Source organism: Pongo abelii, chromosome 22 (genome assembly GCF_028885655.2).
Source record: "Pongo abelii isolate AG06213 chromosome 22, NHGRI_mPonAbe1-v2.0_pri, whole genome shotgun sequence".
In the NCBI taxonomy this organism is placed as follows: Eukaryota; Metazoa; Chordata; class Mammalia; order Primates; family Hominidae; genus Pongo; species Pongo abelii.
Window position 1 is genome coordinate 26,268,165 of NC_072007.2, and position 20,536 is coordinate 26,288,700.

Sequence of the window (20,536 nt, forward strand, 5' to 3'; positions counted from 1 at the left end):
TACCAATGCATGAGCATGGGATGTGTTTCCCTTTATTTGTGTTGTCTGTGAATTCTTCCAGCAGTGTTTTGTAGTTTTCCTTGTAGACGTCGTTCACCTCCTTGGTTAGGTATACTACTAAGTATTTTATTTTATTTTATTTTAATTCAATTTTATTTTATTTTATTTTATTTTAATTCAATTTTATTTTATTTTATTTTATTTTATTATTTGCAGCTATGGTAAAAGGGGTTGAGTTATTTTTTATTTATTTATTTATTTATTTATTATTATTTTTTTTTTGAGACAGAGTCTCGCTCTGTTGCCCAGGCTGGAGTGCAGTGGTGCGATCTCGGCTCACTGCAAGCTCTGCCTCCTGGGTTCACACCATTCTCCTGCCTCAGCCTCCGGAGTAACTGGGACTACAGGCACCCGCCACCATGCCTGGCTAATTTTTTGTATTTTTAGTAGAGATGGGGTTTCACCATGTTAGCCAGGATGGTCTTATCTCCTGACCTCATGATCCACCCACCTCGGCCTCCCAAGGTGCTGGGATTACAGGCGTGAGCCACTGCACCTGGCCAGGGGTTGAGTTATTGATTTGATTCTCAGCTTGGTCGATTTTGGTGTATAGAAGAGCTGCTGATTTGTGTACATTAATTTTGTATCTGGAGACTTTGCTGAATTCTTTCATCAGTTCTAGGAGCTTTCTGGAGGAGTCTTTAGGGTTTTATAGGTAAACAATTATATGATCAGCAAACAGTGACAGTTTGACTTCCTCTTTACTGATTTGGATGCCCTTTATTTCTTTCTCTTGTCTGATTGCTCTGGCTAGGACTTTCAGTACGATGTTGAAGAGGAGTGGTGAGAGTGAGCATCTTTGTCTTGTTTCAATTCTTAGAGGGAATTCTTTCAAATTTCCTCCATGCAGTATTATGTTGGCTGTGGGTTTGTTACACATGGCTTTTATTACATTATATGCCAATTTTGCTGAGAGTCTTAATCAAAAAGGGATGTTGGGTTTTGTCAAGTGCTTTTTCTGCATCTATTGAGATGATCATGTGATTTTTGTTTTTAATTCTGTTTATGTGGTGTATCACATTTACTGACTTGTGTATGTTAAATCATTCCTGCATTCCTGGTTTGAAACTCACTTAATTATGGTGGATTATCTTTTTGAAATGTTGTTGGATTTGGTTAGCTAGTATTGTGTTAATGATTTTAACATCTATGTTCATCAGGGACATTGGTCTATAGTTTTCTTTTTTGGTTATGTCCTTTCCTGGTTTTGGTATTAGGGTGATATAGGCTTCATATTAATAGAATGATTTAGAGAGGATTCCCTCTTTCTGTATCTTGTGGAATAGTGTCAATAGATAGTACCAGTTCTTCTTTGAATGTCTGATGTAATTCAGCTGTGAATCCAACAGGTCCTAGACTTTTCTTTTGTTGTTGGCAATTTTTTTTTTAGCACCATTTCAATCTTGCTGCTTGTTATTGGTCTGTTCAGAGTTTCTATTTCTTCCTGGTTTAATCTTGGAGGGTTGTATATTTCCAGGAATGTATCCATCTCCTTTAGGTTTTCTAGTTTATGCATTTAAAGGTGTTCATTGTAGCCTTGCATGATCTTTTGTATTTCTGTGGTATCGGTTGTAATATCTCCTGTTTCATTTCTAATTGAGCTTATTTTGGATCTTCTCTCTTCTTTTCTTGGTTAATCTCACTAATGGTCTATCAATTTTATTTATATTTTTAAATAACCAGCTTTTTGTTTCATTTATTTTTTGTAATTTTTTTTGTTTCAGTTTTATTTAGTTCTGCTCTGATTTTTGCTATTTCTTTTCTTCTGCTGGGTTTGGGTTTGGTTTGTTCTTGTTTCTCTAGTTCTTCAAGGTATAACCTTAGATTGTCTATTTGTGTTCTTTCAGACCTATTGATGTAGGTATTTAAGGCTATGAACTTTCCTCTTAGCACTGCCTTTGCTGTATCTCAGAGGTTTTGATATGTTGTGTCACTATTATTCAATTCAAAGAATTTTTAAATTTAAATTTCCATCTTGATTTTATTGTTGACCCAGTGATCATTCAGGGGCAAGTTATTTAATTTCCATGTATTTCCATGGTTTTAAGTGTTCCTTCTGGAGTTGATTTCCAATTTTATTCCACGGTCTGAGAGAGCACCTGATATAATTTCAATTTTCTTAAATGTATTGAGACTTGTTTTGTCTCAATTATTATGTGGTCTGTCTTGGAGAATGTTCCATGCACTGATAAATAGAGTGTACATTCTGCAGTTGTGGGGTAGAATGTTCTATAAATTTCTGTCAAGTCCATTTGTTGTAGAGTATAGTTCAAATCCATTGTGTCTTTGTTGACTTTCTGTCTTGATGGCCTGTCTAGTACTGTCAGTGGAGTATTGAAGTCCCTCACTATTATTGCTGCCTATCTCATATAGTGTTGCTGCCTATCTCATTTCTCAGGTCTAGTAGTAGTTTTATAAATTTGGGAGCCCCAGTGTTAGGTGCATGTATGTATATATATGTTAGGTGCGTGTATATATATATATTTATGTTTTTTATATATATATATGTTAGGTGCGTATATATATATGTTAGGTGCATATATGTATATATATTTGCATGTATATATAGAATTGTGATATTTTCCTGTTGCACTAGTCCTCTTATCATTATATGATGTCCCTCTTTGTCTTTTTAATTGCTACTGCTTTAAAGTTTGTTTTGTCTAAGTTTTATAAATTTGGGAGCCCCAGTGTTAGGTGCATATATATACATATATGTTAGGTGCATGTATATATGTGTTTTTTATATATATGTTATATATATGTGTCAGGTGCATATATGTATACATATATACACACACATATGTGTATATACATATGTGTGTGTATATATGTATATATGTGTATATGTGTGTGTATATACATATATACACATATGTATGTGTATATATGTATACATATATGCACCTAACATATATATATGTCATATATATGTCTTATATCAGACAAAACATATGTATGTGTATATATAGGATTGTGTTATTTTCCTGTTGCACTAGTCCTCTTATCATTATATAATGTTCCTCTTTGTCTTTTTAATTGCTATTGCTTTAAAGTTTGTTTTGTGTGATATAGGAATAGCTACTCCTGCTTGTTTTTGGTGTCCACTTGCATAGAATATCTTTTTCCACCCCTTTACCTTAAGTTTATGTGAGTCCTTATGCATTAGGTGAGCCTCTTGAAGACAGCACATACTTAGTTGGTGTATTCTTATCCATTCTGTGATTTTGTGTCTTTTAAGTGGAGCATTTATGTCATTTACACTCAATGTTAGTATTGAGATGTGAGGTACTTTTCTTTTCATCATGCTAATTCTTGCCTGAATACTTTGTTTTTTTAACTGTGTTTTTGTTTCATAGGTCCTGTGAGATTTATGTTTTAAGGAGGTTCTATTTTGGTGTATTTCAAGGATTCGTTTCAAGATTTAGAGCTCCTTTTAGCAGTTCTTGTAGTGCTGGCTGGCTTGGTACTGGCAAATTCTCTCAGCAATTGTTTGAAAACGACTGTTTTTTCTTCCTTTATGAAGCTTAGTTTCACTAGATACAAAATTCTTGGCTGATAATTGTTTTGTTTTAGGAGGCTGAAGATGGGGCTCCAATCCCTTCTAGCTTGTAGGATTTCTGAGAAGAAACCCTCTTAGATATTGGCCTTAAAGCCTTGCCCTTGTGAGGGTATTTTCCAGATTCTGTATGCATGCTTTACTGGTTTCTATTCTTTTATATTTTGTCTCCTCTGACTGTATTTTTAAGTAGCCTATTCTTCAAACTCACTAATTTGTTCTTCTTCTTGATCTATTCTGCTATTAATGGACTCATGCATTCTTCATTATGCCAATTGCATTTTTTAGCTCAAGAATTTATGCTTCTTTTTGGTTATTTTGATCTGTTTGTTAAATTTTTCTGATACAATTTTGAATTGCTTCTCTGTGTTATCTTGAATTTCTTTGAGTTTACTCAACACAGCTATTTTGAATTCTCTGTCTGAAAGGTCACATATATCTGTTTCTCCAGGATTGGTCCCTGGTGCCTTATTTAGTTCACCTGGTGACATCATGTTTTCCTGGATGGTACTGAAGCTAGTAGATGTTCTTCGGTGTCTGGGCATTGAAGAGTCAGGTATTTATTGTAGTCTTCACCGTCTGGGCTTATTTGTAGCTGTCCAGAATTCTTGGGGAGGCTTTCCAGGTATTTGAAACAACTTGGGTGTTATGACCTAAGGTGTTTCTGCTATAGGGAGCATCCAAGCCCAGTAACTCTGTGGTGCTTGCAGACTCATAGAGGTACCAACTTGATGGTCTTGGACAAGATCCGGGAGAATTATCTGGATTACCAGGCAAAAACTCTTGTCTCTTTCCTTGCTTTCTCCCAAGCATACAGTCTCTCTCTCTGTTCTGTGCCACCTAAAACTGGGAATGGAGTGATACAAGCACCCCTGTGGCCACCACCACTGTGACTGCACTGAGTCAGATGTGAAGACAGCACACCGCTAGGTCTTGCACGGGCCTGCTGTAACCACTCCCTGGCTACTGCCTATATTCACTCAAGGCCCCACAATCAGCAGGTGGCAAAGGCAGCCAAGAATGGTCAAGAAAAGGAGTTTTAAATGAGGTGGATACAGTAAATGTTGATGACATAGATTATTCAGGCAGAAATATGATGTTTCATCAAGCGGATGGAACTTATCAAGAAGAAAATACACAACTCTACTTCCTTTACTTCTTTCCAATCTTGGAAATTATGAAGGGTTAAAAAACTTAATGTTGTGAAATGGGTATGAGGAAGAGAGATGGAAATGTGGCCCTTAGTTCTGCCATGAACTAGTGATGTGACCTTGCTTTGCTTATCTGTAAAGTGAGGAAGTTGAACCAGTTGATTTTTAAATTACCTTCTAGTTATAAGACTAATGCTGTTTTAATGAAGGACATCACAATTTTTAATAATAATTCTCTGCACCAGATAATAGTCTATTACATTTCCAGAATGTAAAACTTGGGCCACTTAAGGTCAAATCTTATGATCATGTCCACATAATGGATTTCAATCTCAGCACCTAGTTTTTTAATAATTTAAAACGATGTTATTAAATCTAAAAGTCTTAGTTTTGTCATTTTGTTATTTTTTAGCTGTTATTTTGTTTTATTTTAGCAATATGGAGTGATGTTTCTTTTTTCTTTTTACCTTTACCAACTGTCAATTTAAAAGTTACTTAATTGACTAATTGTTTTGAATAACAATGAGTCTTTTTTTTTTTTTTTTAAATTTTGAGATGGAGTCTTGCTCTGTCGCCCACGCTGGAGTGCAGTGGCATGATCTCAACTCACTGCCACCTCTGCCTCCTGGGCTCAAGTGATCCTCCCACCTCAGTCTCCTGAGTAGCTGAAGTGCCACCACCATGCCTGGCTAATTTTTGTATTTTTGATAGAGATGGGGTTTCACCATGTTGCCCGGGCTGGCCTTGAGCTCCTGAGCTTAAGCAATCAACCTGCCTCAGCCTCCCAACATGCTGGGATTACAAGCATGAGCCACCACGCCCCACCAAGAGTTTTAATCATTACATTTATGCTCTACAGAGCACAAACATGCTCATGCTTTTATTCTAATGCTCTGTGCCCTTTGTCACTATCAGTGTTGCCAGTCTCATGTATGTATGAGAAGAAACAGAGAATGCCTTGCCACAGTGTATGGTTACCAAGCAAATATACCACTAACACTCAATGTGGATAATAATGTTAAAGCAGTTAGCTATTTTTTTTTAATTCTCTATTTCATCTATTTTCTGTTTCTTTTCCAGGACATCCATAAAAATTCTTCAGAGGGTGTTTTACTACTGAGCTGCAAAGGTAGGAAAAATAAATTTTTTTTGGTTAGAAAATATACTTCTTTCATCTGCGTTTCAATAATTTATTCCCCTTGTTAGATATACATAGAATTGATGTTGTTTATTCTAAGTGTAAAGTGTTATTTCTACTTACTGGTCAATTAGAAAAATGTAGTGTTTAATTGTCAGTTTGAATTTTTCTTTCATACTATTACAGTTTATATTTTACTATAGACAGAATTTACTCTTTCTCCTAAATTTTGATATTCTCCATAATTTCATCGTGACTTGACATTGCTGTATATAATTTCTATACATCAGGAAGGCAATTCTGTGTGTGTGTGTATATATATATATATATATATATAGTTAGAAGTTAGAAACTGAAACTCTTTTTTTGTCTGCCATCATTTCATATTTTTCTTGCTATTTCAAACCTATAATTTTTAAAGAAACGACTAAAGTAATCATTCATATAATTTGCTGTCAGTAACTTAACAATACAAACGTTAACATGGAGACATTTAGTTCAGCATTTGCTTTACTTAATAGAGTGCAGAAAATGTGACCCTTTTCCCAGTTAGGGTATATGTGAAGATAAATTTATAATTTCTAGACTAGTAAATACTTCTCTGATAATAACTTAATTATAGCTATTTCAAACCAAATTGTTTAATTGTGGTGAATCATACGCAAATTGTTCACATGTAGGTCAACACCCACGCCCACATTCTAGCACCTCTTTCCTAATTCAAGACAACTTTGCAGTGCCTAAAAGAGCTGAACAGTACAGATTAGAGACATAAGACAAAAAAAAAAAACAAAACAATGGTAACGTAAAAACCAACCAGGAGTCAGAAAGTCTCTGTAATAATGAATAGGCAGGTTGTATTTATTTAGACTTTGCTTGATTATTTCTTAGGCTTTATGTGTTTGTAGATAACAATTTCCTCACTGCTCACCAGATTTGTGGCTAGCAAACTCATGGTGCTTCTAGGATATTAAATTTTCTCATCTGTAAAGTATATGCAATAGCATCGTTATTGTCTACTCATTGAACTGAAATAAGGATTAAACAAATCAACGACCGTAAAATGAATGTGTGACTCCTCAAATCCCATACGGGAAGAACATGCTGTTTTTCTTGATCTGGTTGAGTCAAAGATCACTGATGGCAAGAATGCCTTGTGTAGCTGCAGGTGAGGACAACTGAGATACAGTGCAATTGCAGAAAGTAAATAAACTTTTTATTTTTTGAGCTGTTACATTATAGTTGTAATCTATGGATGCCTTTGTGATGCAGCATTGTATCATTTTCTGATGAATGGCTGAGGTTTTATGATTCTATTTTATCTTTATATATTGTCTGCTGTATTTTCAAATACTTCATTTCCATTTATAGACGCATTGAAAAATCATAAAGTACATTGCATAAATATGTTACATTTGTTGTTGCTTATTTATTTATTTGAGATGGAGTCTTGCTCTGTCACTCAAGCTGGATTGCAGTGGCGCAATCTCGGCTCACTGCAACCTCCGTCTCCCAGGTTCAAGCAATTCTCCTGACTCAGCCTCCCGAGTAGCTGGGATTACAGGCGCCCGCCACCATGTCCGACTAATTGTTGTATTTTTAGTTGAGACAGGGTTTCACCATGTTGTCCAAGCTGATCTTGAACTCCTTACCTTGTGATTTGGGAGGCCTACCTCAGCCTCCCGAAGTACTGGGATTACAGGCTTGAGCCACCATGCCCGGCCTGTTGTTGCTTATCTTTAGGTGATTATTGCTGATGTTTTTGGTATATTGACAGGAAATAGTCTTGCTGCTTGTTGATGTAAACTACTTTTTGGCTTTAATGATAATAAAATTATAATTTTGCCTTAATATAAAACTTAATTTTTATTGTCACTTATCATGAGAATTTGTTCAAGGATTTGAACTTATATCTGCATATAATTTATGATTTTTGACATTTTCTAAAAATTAATTATTGAAAAAAGTGGCAATTGTTTATTTTAATTCTTAGAGGGGTAAAATAAATGGTGTATCCTTTGTGCTTCTTTCAATATGAGTATCTTTGTTGTTTTAATTATTTAAGATAAAAAATAAGAATTATACTAAACATAAAATCGTATATCCCTCAAAGTTAGCTACTACAAAAGTTTTCGTATTTATTCTTTCAGGTTCTTTCTTTATCAGAAACATCAATATCAATATGAGCATATAATGTTTCCGTATCATATATATGATCCTCTGGATTTTTTTTGGTTTTTACCATTTTAATTATGGGCATTCTTCTAAGTCTATGTATGTTTTCTATTTCATCCTTTGTAATGGCTGCACATTAGTCAATATTTTGGATGTATCATGATTTATTTAATAGGTCCTCTAAGCTTTTGTTTAAAAAATAGAACTTTAAAATAGAATGAAAAGAGGCTTCTTTTAATTACAGGTTTGTCAGGCATACAAAAGAATAATTCTCACTTGTATATTGAATCAAGAAATTAAGGAGTAAAGAAAAAGTGTTACAGTAAGGAGTCATTGAAAATAGTATTGAGTAAGTGTGTATTAGTGGGCAGGGTAAAGGAAAGCTAATAATATAGATATTCATGCAAGTGTGTTGTAGGTATGTAAAATGGAACAGCTACCCATTTCTTCAGAGTTTATCTCAAATGGCACCTCCTTCCATAAGCTCTCAGAGACTTTTCCCTTCATTCCCACTCTCACCAGTTGTCTTACATCGCCATAAAAATTCAGGGAAAAATAGACCTTTTCATGTTATGTCCCATGTACAAATTCATTTTGTATGCATCTTTTTTTTTCCTCACTAGGCTGTTAACCCCCAGAGGGTAATGACTGTGTGTTATTCATCTTTGAGCCTAATAGATGCAGAAAAAATATTCATTCAATTAAACTGGAACAAAGTATAAGAAAAGAAAATACTTGGCAGGGCACAGTGGCTCACATCTGTAATCCTAGTACTTTGAGAATCCAAGGTGGGTGGATCACCTGAGGTCAGGAGTGTGAGACCAGCCTGGTCAACATGGTGAAACCCTGTCTCTACTGAAAATACAAAAAATTAGCCAGGAGTGGCAGGTCACACCTGTAATCCCAGCTACTTGGGAGGCTGAGGCAGGAGAATCGCTTGAACCCAGGAGGTCGAGGTTGCAGTGAGCCGAGATCGCACCACTGCACTCCAGCCCGGGCATCAGAGCAAGACTCTGTTTCAAAAAAAAAGAAAAGTAATCAAGTAGAACTGTTAAATCTTACACAGATTTTATAAGATGCCACTATATGCCTTGCTATTATGCCTGGAGAAAATCATAATCAATTCTCCTGATGGATGAGACACAAATAATATAAACACATGGGTTTGATATATAATGGAAATTATTTTAAATTGAATTTTAGTGATTTTTTGTGGTATTTATGTTCAAAAACCATACCTACAAGTCAAGCATTTCAGAAAAATGTTTATAAATTTATGAAAAAGTTATTTGTGTGGTGCTGAACTTGGATATATGTTACTGCATATCAATATGAAAACATTGTGTCAGCTTCAAAGCATTGTACACATGGAAGATATTATTGCTATTGTTAATACTGTAATAAAATTGCCTCTGTGGATTAAAAATATAGATGTTTATGTACAAAATAGCAGCAATAAGTAAAAGAAGAAATTATTTATATGGATTCTATTAAATAAAAAGGGAGTACTGTTTTCATTACTTTGTGTAATGCAGATTGCTACTTGTGCTATTTAAATCTCTGACATTGTCTTACCATTTGAATCATTCTTGAAAGAACCTCTTTCCACTTAGTCTGAATGCACCGGTAAAACAAATTAGAAAAAAAAAAAAAAAAAAAAAAAACAGTGAACAGAACAGATGTAACAATTGCAATTTCATTTAAAGAAAAATTAGAAAATAGTGGGAGTAAAATATCCCTTTGAAACAGAATGTAATGCCTAGTGAGTTCTTTTTCTTATCTCACTTGCAAAAGTCACTAGTCCAACTCTGATTTCACATGCCTTTTACTGAGCAGGTCAGTAAGTCATTGGATAGAAGGCAAGTATCTTGGTCAGTCTTTTCTAATTTATTTATTTTTTTTAGCCTGTTGCTGAACTTTTTAAACCCAGAGCCTGAAACTTAGTGTTTCAAATGCATATCTTAGCAATGCTTTTGTTGTTGTTGTTGTTTTTAAAAAAAACAAAAAAACAGAAAAGAAAGCTCTGATCTCCTCATTGTTTTCTATTTTGCTAGGGATACAAATATAAGTACCTCTAGCCCCTATGGTGTACAAAGAAATGAGTGTAACAACAAATATCAGATAATGGAAAATGGTGGGTACTGAGGAACAGGTGATCATATGGTTAACATCTGTGCTATACGGGCTACTTCTAGAATACTAGAATGAATATTCTAGTCAAATGTTCTGACAAATTGTGTGTTCCAGTGGCTACCACTTTTGAAGATTTAGGAAGTTGAGTATCAGAATTTTTATGTAAAATATCATAGTTTTGAATGTTGGCTCAAAGAAAGAAAGGAAAAAAGGAAGGAAGGAAGGAGGGAGGGAGGAAGGAAGGAAGGAAAGAAGGATGAAGGAAGGAAGAAAGGAAGGAAGGAATATCAAGGACTAGGGACTAAATTATGCCCCCTGCCTTGCAATTCATATGTTAAAGCCCTAACCCCCAATGTGATAGCATTTGGAGGTGGGGCCTACAGGAGATAATCAGGTTTAGATAAAATTATGAGGGATGTTCATGATTAGATTATTGCCCTTATAAAAAGAGATACAAGAGGGCTTGTTTCCTTTCTCTTGTTTCCCACGTGAGGGTGGAGCAAGAAAGCCATCGTTAGCAAGCCAGGAGAACCCTTACTGGGGTATCTCATTGGCCAATATCTTGATCTTGGACTTTCCAACTTCCAAAACTGAAAGAAAAAAAAAATACTGTTGCTTAAGCCACCTAAGCTATGGCATTGTGTTATGGAAGTCCAACCTGCCTGGAAATAACAATGACTACCGTCTAATCCTCAGATTCCATTCAAGTTTTATGGGCTGTCCAAGTGAATTCCGACGACTGTCCTTTAAGGTGTAAGAACTTGTTTCTGAGTGATGTGTGCTGTTTAGTAGTCATGTTTTATTAGTTTCTGTCAGTGTAGGAAAGTGCCACAGACTTTTCTTGAGTTTCTTGACCCTGACACTTTTGAAGATTACATGCCAGCTGTTTTGCAGAATGAATTTAATTTGGGTTTGTTTAATTCAGGGATCAGGTTTTATGCCAATTTGGATCCTAGTGTCTGGGACAGTCTCTGGCATAGAGATTGTGTTTCATAACTAATTGAGGAATGGATTATGATTGAAAATATCTATTGTGCACCTCTGAATCATCAGGCTAATGCTAAGTATTTCAAAACTTTCTAAATAAAAAAAATGTCAAAAATAGGAAACACACAAGTCTAAAATCAGAAAAGAAACCCTCAAAAACACAGACTCTGGTGTCTTCTCCTAGCAGCATTGGGATCTGTTCTTTAATGTATATAGTGAGCAGGCAGGTGCTAGCCACTGTGTAAGTGAATACTAGTTTCTTTAGAGCAGGACTTCTGAAAGTGTGGTTTGTGGTCTGCTTCCAGGTCACAAGTTGTTTCAGATTCATGATGACATAAGAAGAGAAACTGGAAATGAGAATTTAGAAATCTTTGAGCATTTTGACAAAATAGTTTTGTTTTTGCTATCTAATAATTCCAAAACCATCTCACATTTTATCTACATTTTTATTACACTAAGCTGATTATTAATTTACATTGTATTTTTCCATTGTATTGATCCATAATTGAGTGGAAGTTTTAAAATGTAATCATTTACCTCAGTTGGTGGCCATTCTTCATTGCTTTAGGGGGATTAAAGTAGAGTGGTGTAAATGTGATCTAGACCATGGTGGGATTTGATGTAGACCCTAAAGAATGGATAGAATCCACCTAGTACATAAAGTATAGAGCTCGACAATTTATGCACAATAAAATGTAAGAGTATATGTGTATGCATATATGTGTGCATGTGTGTACTTGTATGCCTGTTTGTATGTCTGAACATCCTTTTATGCACTGTTATCTGTGCACATGTACCCTTGTGTATGTGCACATATATCATACATGTGGGTGCACATGGGTGCGCATATGTATGTTTGCATGTGCATGTATGTGTATTTGGGAATGTGCATGACGTGTTCATAGAACTGGGTAATCATGATCTTGACTAGTTTTTTAGCTGTCCAATTTTGGACATTAAATTTGAGGTGCCTGTAGAAGAAGAGAGAAGGGGCCGGGCACAGTGGTTTACACCTGTAAAGCCAGCACTTTGGGAGGCCGAGATGGGTGGTCAGGAGTTTGTGACCAGCCTGACCAACATGGTGAAACCCCGTCTGTACTAAAAATACAAAAATTAGCCTGGCGTGGTGGCACATACCTGTAGTCCTGGCTACTCAGGAGGCTGAGGCAGGACAATCGCTTGAACCCTGGAGGCAGAGGTTGCAGTGAGCCAAGATCATGCCATTGCACTTGCACTTCAGCCTGGGCAACAGAGCGAGACTCCATCAAAAAAAAAAAAAAGGTAATAAGAGAGAAGGTCAAACTGGAGAAATGTATGTATGTACTTTTGTATGTATGCATACGTAATATACAGCTTATGCATATACCTCAAGAACTCTGTGTGCCAGTTCTGCCTGTGCAGAATCATATGGAGGCTTTACTTTCTCATTTATTGCTGTCACATTAATTTATTGCCTGAACGTATCATTTGAAACTCCAGTAATTTGTCCCATATTTCAAAATGTAGTATGGACAGAGAAGAATGACATAGCTTAAAACTGGTTTCAGACTTATAAAAACATCTTGTGTCTCTACTACCAAAGCAAAGAGGAAAATTGTGCCAATTAAATTCCTGAACCTGTTTCCGTTTCAATTACCTGGATTATCGAGGCAGAAACGATCTTTGTGCCTGATATATGCTTATAATTGCCTTAGTCTTCAGCTTTGACTTGCTTTGGGAACATGTGCATGTCTATTAATACCGTTGTTAGAAAGGAGAACTTATTTCCTTTTTTGGTGGTTCCATAAAAGCTTTAAAATATATTTTACAATTCAGAGAACTAACATTTTATAAAAACTCCATATTGGAGAATAGTATATGGAGCAAAGGGAAAGAGTTAACTAGTATTCACTTCACAGTCATCATGTGATAGTTGAGTTACCTCTTACTCCTTTTTTACAACAAATGTTAGTGATTCAATCTTATCTGTAGTGACCTTTGAGCACCTTCTGATTTAAGACATCTATGGAGACCAAACACACTCTTGAATTCTCCATATATTAGGGTGAGTATTGTGAAGATTAAGCCTCCAGTCAATTCAAGCACTTCTGAGTGAAGCTCAAGATGAATTAGAATCCATAGGAAGAGAAGACTCGCCTCTCTATCCCCCAACCACAACCTCGGCTTTTCTATTGAGCACCCAAAACCTAAGTACTTCAATTAAATGGAGATTTTTCAGCACAGACATTATTATACACTTCATCCATAATACCTACTTAGTATTTTTATTTCAACTCAGTTAATGAAAAAGCCAGAATAGTAAGGTAGTCCATGAATAAATAATGACCATCTCAAAATACCTTTTTGGACCTTTTTTCTATGAAAGAAGTAGACAAAATTTATGTAATGACACTCCTTTTCCCTGCACAGTTAGTAAAATAGATGTCAAGTTTTAGTGGTCAATATCACTTAAATATCTAAAATGTATAGAATCCAACATATATAAACCTAAATTGAGCACATTAAAAATCAAAAATATTTAATATTCCTATTTCATAAAACATGTAGGTAGTCTCCATCATTTATTTTGATCTGCTGAAGTGTCTATTAGTTTCTGAATTAAATCAAAAAGCCTTGAGCATAGAGTACATATTAGGCACTTTAGCAGGCTCTGAAGACTCAGTAGGTATAAGTTATATTATCTGTCCGAGAGGGAAGTGCATTGTTCCTAACCTGGAGTGAAAGCTTCCGGTGTAGCCTCTCAGAGGAGGGAATGTAAAGGAATAGATTTCAAAAGTCAGGCATTTGGTCAAAATGGATAAGGGAGTTCCAGGCATCATAACAAATAATAATGGCACTTGAGAAATAGCAGTGCTATGTGTTTGAAATGTAGAGGGGAGGAGGAGGAGGGACGAGATAAGTAAGAACGTGCCAGATCACAAGAGCTTTACATGCAATAACAACTTTGAACTAAAATTTAAAGACAGCAAGGAAGAAATGAATACATTTAAGAATGAGGATGAATTGATCACATTTACATTTTAGACTGATATCTGGAAGTGTGTGCAATTGTGATAGCTGTGTAAGTTGATCAAGCAAGAAAGATAAAGGAAGAAGAGCATGGTCAAAGAAGAGTGAGAAGATAGAGTTGAGTAGGTTAGCCAAGAAATATATTTAAAATATCAGATTGACAGTACTTTACCATTCATGTGTGGGAGGTTAGCACAGCTGGAAATCTTATAACTCCCAAAGGTTTGCAAGAAAAACTGGGTAGATGAAGGTGCCAATAAATTACTACAAAGAACAGATTTGGGATAGATGATGAGTTCAATTATGAACATATTGAGAGGTTGGTGTGTCTGGGGTATATTCAATTAGTTATTTAAGTAGATTGTTCTGAATAGACAAATCTGGTTTCTTTCTTAGAGAAACTTAGACTGTAATCATTATAATGATATAGATGGAAGTTAATTCATTGATGTAAGTGGATTAATTCAGCAGTATGTATATGGCAGGAAGTGAACAGAGCTTGAAACCTGGTGAGCCAGTAAATTACATAAAATTACAAATGCGGGACCAATGTGACAAAAGTCTCAACCATAATCTTAATGTCTTTGAATGTTAATGTGGGATGATTTCTTTAATAGATGCCTTGTATTTTTAAAGACAAAAATGCAACGTCTAGGAAAAATCTTTTTTAAATAAAAGGACGAGTACCCAAATCTTGATGTTTGTTGTATTTCTGAAAATCTTATTTTTCTTAAATCCACTTTTATTTTGACTTGCAAATTTTCAAATCAGTACTGTTCAAATATGAGTTTAAACATGAAAACATGATTAAAATTTTCTCAGCACTCAGGATATCACTCCTTCCTACCAGATTTTTTTGTTTTTTTATAATTTTATAGCACTCAACTTGCTTGAAGAACAGCCATCTCAAAGTGTGAAGTTTTCAGTGATCTAACCCGGATACAGCAATGTTTTCCTGCATTAGCTCATCAGAAAGAATGCCAATGATATAAAAATAAATTGGAGCAAAAATAAGTTAAGTATTTGACCTTCATAACATATTGCTCAACTCTTATTATGTTTATGTCACCTTCATATGAATTATCATAATTGAGAAATAAGAAAGATTTTATTTTCTATGCTGTAAAACAAAGTTACAGTAAGGTTAAATAACCACAGAAAGAAATGCACTCTGAGAAGGTATTTTTTTCTTTGAGAATTATACAGGTTTTAAGCAGTTATTACATCTTAGAAAATATACCTTAGGCCAATATTTTATTTAAGCTATTGTTAGACTTTTGATTAGATCTATAAGCATTAGTGAGGTCTCTTTGGGGTCAATATTAGTAAAGGAAAATGGAGTTGAATGTAACAAAGATGAATCAATTTCATTGTCTAGAAGTCTTTTAGGATTCATTATCACTTGGATTTTATTACAGTTCATCATCATTGCCATATTATGCAAGCAAATCAATGAACTTTTAGCAAAACCAGAGATAAAAACCTAATTACTTAATTTGATAATAGTTATTTTCTAATTTATGCTGCCAAAAAATTTATATCATATTTTATTATAGAATTGTCATTTTAAAATACATATGTTGAGTCATGTCCAAATCATAAACATATAAAGTCTCTGTCTTTTATAACAGTCATTTATAGTCACATTCAAAAGGTGAATTTTTAAAAATTTTACAATGCAAACAAAATAATCTATTTTGAGATAATTTGAAGATCAGTCATAACTCATGAGCACATTGGATTGGTAGATCTTTTATTAACCTAAATCCTTACCTCATTCCCCTTCAAGTCCAATCCCGTTTCTCCCTTTAAGGAAGTATTTCCTTGACCAGACAGAACAATAACTCTGACGTGTGCATGGTCAACAAATACCAAGAGCATTTGAACGCTTTCAAAAGATAATTAAATATGTTTGTTGGCCATTCGTATATCTTCTTTTGCGAATTGCCTATTCAAGTCCTTGACCCACTTTTTGATGGGATTATTTGGTATTTTTCTTGCTAATTTGTTTGAGTTCCTTGTAGATTCTGGATATTAGTCCTTTGTGGGATGTATAGATTGTGAAGATTTTCTTCCACTCTGTAAGTCTGTAGGTTATCTGTTTACTCTGCTAACTGTTCCTTTTGCTGTGCAGAAGCTCTTTAGTTTAATTAAGTCTCACCTATTTATCTTTGTTTTTGTTACGTTTGTATTTGGGTTCTTGGTCATGAGGTGTTTGCCTAAGCCAATGTCTAGAAGGGTTTTTCTGATGTTATCTTCTAGAATTTTTATAGTTTCAGGTCTTAGATTTAAGTCCTTGAACCATCTTGAGTTGATTTTTGTTTGAGGTGAGAGATGAGGATCCAGTTTCATTCTCCTACATGTGACTAGCCAATTATCCCAGAACCATTTGTTGAATAGGGTGTCCCTTCCCCGCTTTATGTTGTTGCTTGCTTTGTCAAAGATCAGTTGGCTGTAAGTATACAAATGCCAATAAACATATGAAAAAATGCTCAACGTCACTAATGATCAGGGAAATGCAAATCAAAACCACAATGCAATACCACCTTACTCCTCCAAGAATGGCCAGAATCAAAAAGTAACGGGTGTTGGCATGGATGTGGTGAAAATGAAACACTTCCACACTGCTGGTGGGAATGTAAACTAGTACAACCACTATGAAAAACAGTGTGGAGATTCCTTAAAGAACTAAAAGTAGATCTACCAATTGATCCGGTAATCCCACTACTGGGTATCTACCCAGAGGAAAAGAAGTCATTATACAGAAAAGATACTTGCACAAACATGTTTCTAGCAGCACAATTTGCAATTCCAAAAATATGAAACCAGCCTAAATTCCCATTAATCAACAAATAGATAAAGAAATTGTGATATATGTATGGAATACTACTCACCCATAAAATGGAACAAATCAATGGCATTCACAGCAACCTGGATGGAACTGGAGACTATTATTCTAAGTGAAGTAACTCAGGAATGAAAAACCAAACGTCTTATGTTCTCACTCATAAGTAGGAGCTAAGCTATGAGGATGCACAGGCATGAGAATGATACAATGGACTTTGGGGACTAAGGAGAAAGGGTGGGAGGGGGACAAGGGATAAAAGACTACAAATTGGGTTCAGTGTCTATTGCCCGGGTGATGGGTACACCAAAATCTCAGAAATCACCACTTACTCATGTAATCAAGAAGTTACTCATGTAACCAAATACAAACTGTTCCCCAAAAACCTATGGAAAAAAAATTTTTTTAAAGTAACAGAATTAAAGAAAAAACTTTTCTAAAGGAGGAAATTCTCTTCTGCAAGAAATTTGACTTTATTTTTATTAAATCTCAACACAATTTTTATTTCAAGTTCCTGTTTGTCTTCAAGGTGGTGAAAATCAGCCACAGTCAATTCAGGCTTTCTCCTTATTTTGCCTGATGTCTAGTCTAAGTTCTGATAGGGGACCTCAGGTCCGTTCAGTCATCTGTCTACTCAGTTATTCAGTAAAGATTCCATGATTCCGTCTGGTTCTTAGTCATTAATTCATGATTGTCATTTCTGAGAGGCTTCTTTCTCCCATTGCTATGGCCATCCCAGGCCTACAACTCTCTTCATGTCAGTGCAAGACTCCGTCTCAATAAACAAACCAAACAAACAAACAAACAAAAACAAAAACTCTCTGATGCTGTTTTGGACTTTACATACACATGCAACATGCCCATATTTAAGTTAAAGGAGGAGATTAAACAAAAATGATCTCCCTCCTCTTCTTCTAAACTATCAGGTGTTGTTTTCAGGAGGACAGGGCAGGGGTCAAGAGAAGGTGGAACAGTATAGTTGTTTGAATGAATACTTAAGAATTATGTCATTTAAGACATATTTTTCATAAGTTTCTTGAAGCAATAGATAATTAAAATAAACGGTTTCTTATTTTAATATTGCTTTGATCTACTTTTAGCAAGAGACTTTTATCATATTTTTATGGAATATGTCTTTAATTTAGTATCTAAACATAAATCACTCCTTAAATTCAATTACTAACATATATTTCCAGCTAAGAATTTCATGAGCAAAGAAAAAGTTTGTATTTTTAATGTCAAGAGCACATTAAAATATAAATGCTTTTGATATCTTAGATTTAAAATAAGGAATTTGTGTATTCATGAAAAAGATAAAAATTTCCGAGAAAACTTTTGACAATAAGTTACATGAAGAAAAGTAAATGTTCTCTTTAAAAATTAGATCTTTCCTCATACTCAAATGAATCAGCTATCTAATGTTTTTGGTTTTTTGTTTTTCTATTTGTATATTCTACTTACATTATTGTGAGAAATTTGTGAGATTTCCAAATTTACCTCTCTCCAATATTGGAAATTCTCATAATGTTTAATGTCTGCTAATTAGATGAGTATTTAGAGTGTGTAATTTGTCATTTTAAACTAGGTTTCTTTCATTTATGCTAATTAATGGTAAATTTTAAAAATGTTTTACACCATTTTCTGTGATGGTTTTCTAGCCTCCCGTCTTTCCACTTATTGCCTCTAATCCACTACTTCCACAAAGCTCTCCTTACAGCACACTCTGACTGCATTGTGCAGAGAATATCAATGATTCCCAGTTATTCACAGAACAAATTCCAAATGCATGGTCTAGATGACCCGTTCTTTACAGCCCAGTCCCAGTGTCCTTTCTCTTCACTTAATTTCTCAACCCTTCCTCCCATGCCTTGTAACTGTGTCAAGCTGGTATAATTTTCAGTCCCTTTCCCTATAACTTTATTTTTCCCATTTTTACTAATTGAAATCCTACCTATGGTTTAATATTTGGCAAATAGGCCCCAACATTTATGTAAAATTTTGTCTTAGTCTGTTCTGTGCTACTATAACAGAATACCATAGGCTGGGTAATTTATAATGAACAGAAGTTAATTTTTTCACAGTTCTGGAAATTCTGGAAAGTGCGAGATTAGTGTGCCAGCGTCTGCTGATGATCTTTTCATTGCATCACGGTGGAAGGTGGAAAGAAGAGAGAGAGAGAAAGAGAGAGATAGGCATTTTAAAAGGCCATCGAAAGCATGTTCAACTGTTGTTAAGATTTAATTTACAAACCGTTAGATTTCTTTAATATTTTGTGTTTTAAAACAACCTCAGGTCTACATGTCCAGAGCTTTTCAGAAATGTTTATAAAATTTGGTTGCTGAGTCACCAAAAAATAGCTTAAAGGTATATAACTTTAAGCATTTTAACAAATTAAGATTATTTAAAGTAATGTATGTATGGTTGTTCTATATACATCTACATTTAAGTTTATTTTAAAAGTTATGCAAACTAACTTTGCATAACCGTAACCAGTTAGGAGTCACTAAACCCTATTTATTTTTGTAGCATTCTTGGAATACAAGTGTTTTATTCTTGATACTATGCTTTCTCTTCAGCCAAACATATGTTTGTTCCCAAAGAAAAAAATTGAGAACATGATAATTAAGATATGCACTCAATTTATAAGTAAATATCTAATGAAAAAATAGACCAATTGCTTTGATAATCAGTTCTGTTAGCTTATGTTTAGGGCTGTCACTTCAAAACTAGAAAATGAATCAAAAGGTTTTTCTTTTCCATCTGTTAATATCATCTATGACATTTGGATACATATCTATATTTACGTTTGCATTTTTACATATACTTATGTCTTAATATAGTATTTACACTTGTTAATTAGCAAATTTTGGTAGTCCTTCTTTTAATAACCAGTGGTAGAGTTTGAATTTTTGAAGTGTTTATTAATTTATAATAGTGGACTAAAAGAAAGTATAGTATTGATTTAGATTATCAGACCATATGATGAGTTATAAGGATCCATATTTATTAATGGTTTTGCCTTGTCAAATGCAATTCTTGATTACTCTTAGCTGGAAAGAAGTCATGTTTTTATTATTTAGCTTAATTCATCTAAAATAAAGAAAATAGCTTTCTGGCAAGACATGACTTCGCCTTTTTGATTACAGCATTTATTTCCCGAGTCTTCAAACACCTTAATCACGCAAGGTTCAGTTCCAATTGAGTGTTCAGACCACACAAATAGTACAATGTTTAATACTTGGTTTAACAAAATAAGGGCATTAGCACTCACAATTTTGATTCTTTACATATTGACTAGGCTCGTTAAGGCAAAAGATCAAAGACTCTTTTTTTAAAAAAGGGAAAAAAGAAAACCTCCATGCTAGAAAATGGGGAAAAGCTGAGTCTGAAATTAAATCCTAAGCCTCATAGGTTGGCTTTTCAATAGTTCAAACCTCAATTTTTCTTTGCTGCAACTCCCATTTGAAACAAAATGAAAT

General features: G+C 34.5%; 1 protein-coding gene across 7 annotated transcripts in view; it reads left to right on the forward strand.

Annotated features, from left to right (window-relative positions):
* Positions 1-20,536, forward strand: part of LOC100936428 (uncharacterized) — a 600,254-nt gene that overhangs the window by 438,329 nt on the left and 141,389 nt on the right. For all 7 annotated transcript variants that reach the window (XR_008517430.2, XR_008517435.2, XR_008517431.2 and 4 more), the window contains one exon: positions 5,851-5,899. Coding sequence is in view for 1 of the 7 variants with exons in the window: in XM_063720861.1 (XP_063576931.1) it covers positions 5,851-5,861 (11 nt within the window). In the remaining 6 variants the exon portion in view is untranslated. The remainder of the gene's footprint in view (positions 1-5,850; positions 5,900-20,536) is intronic.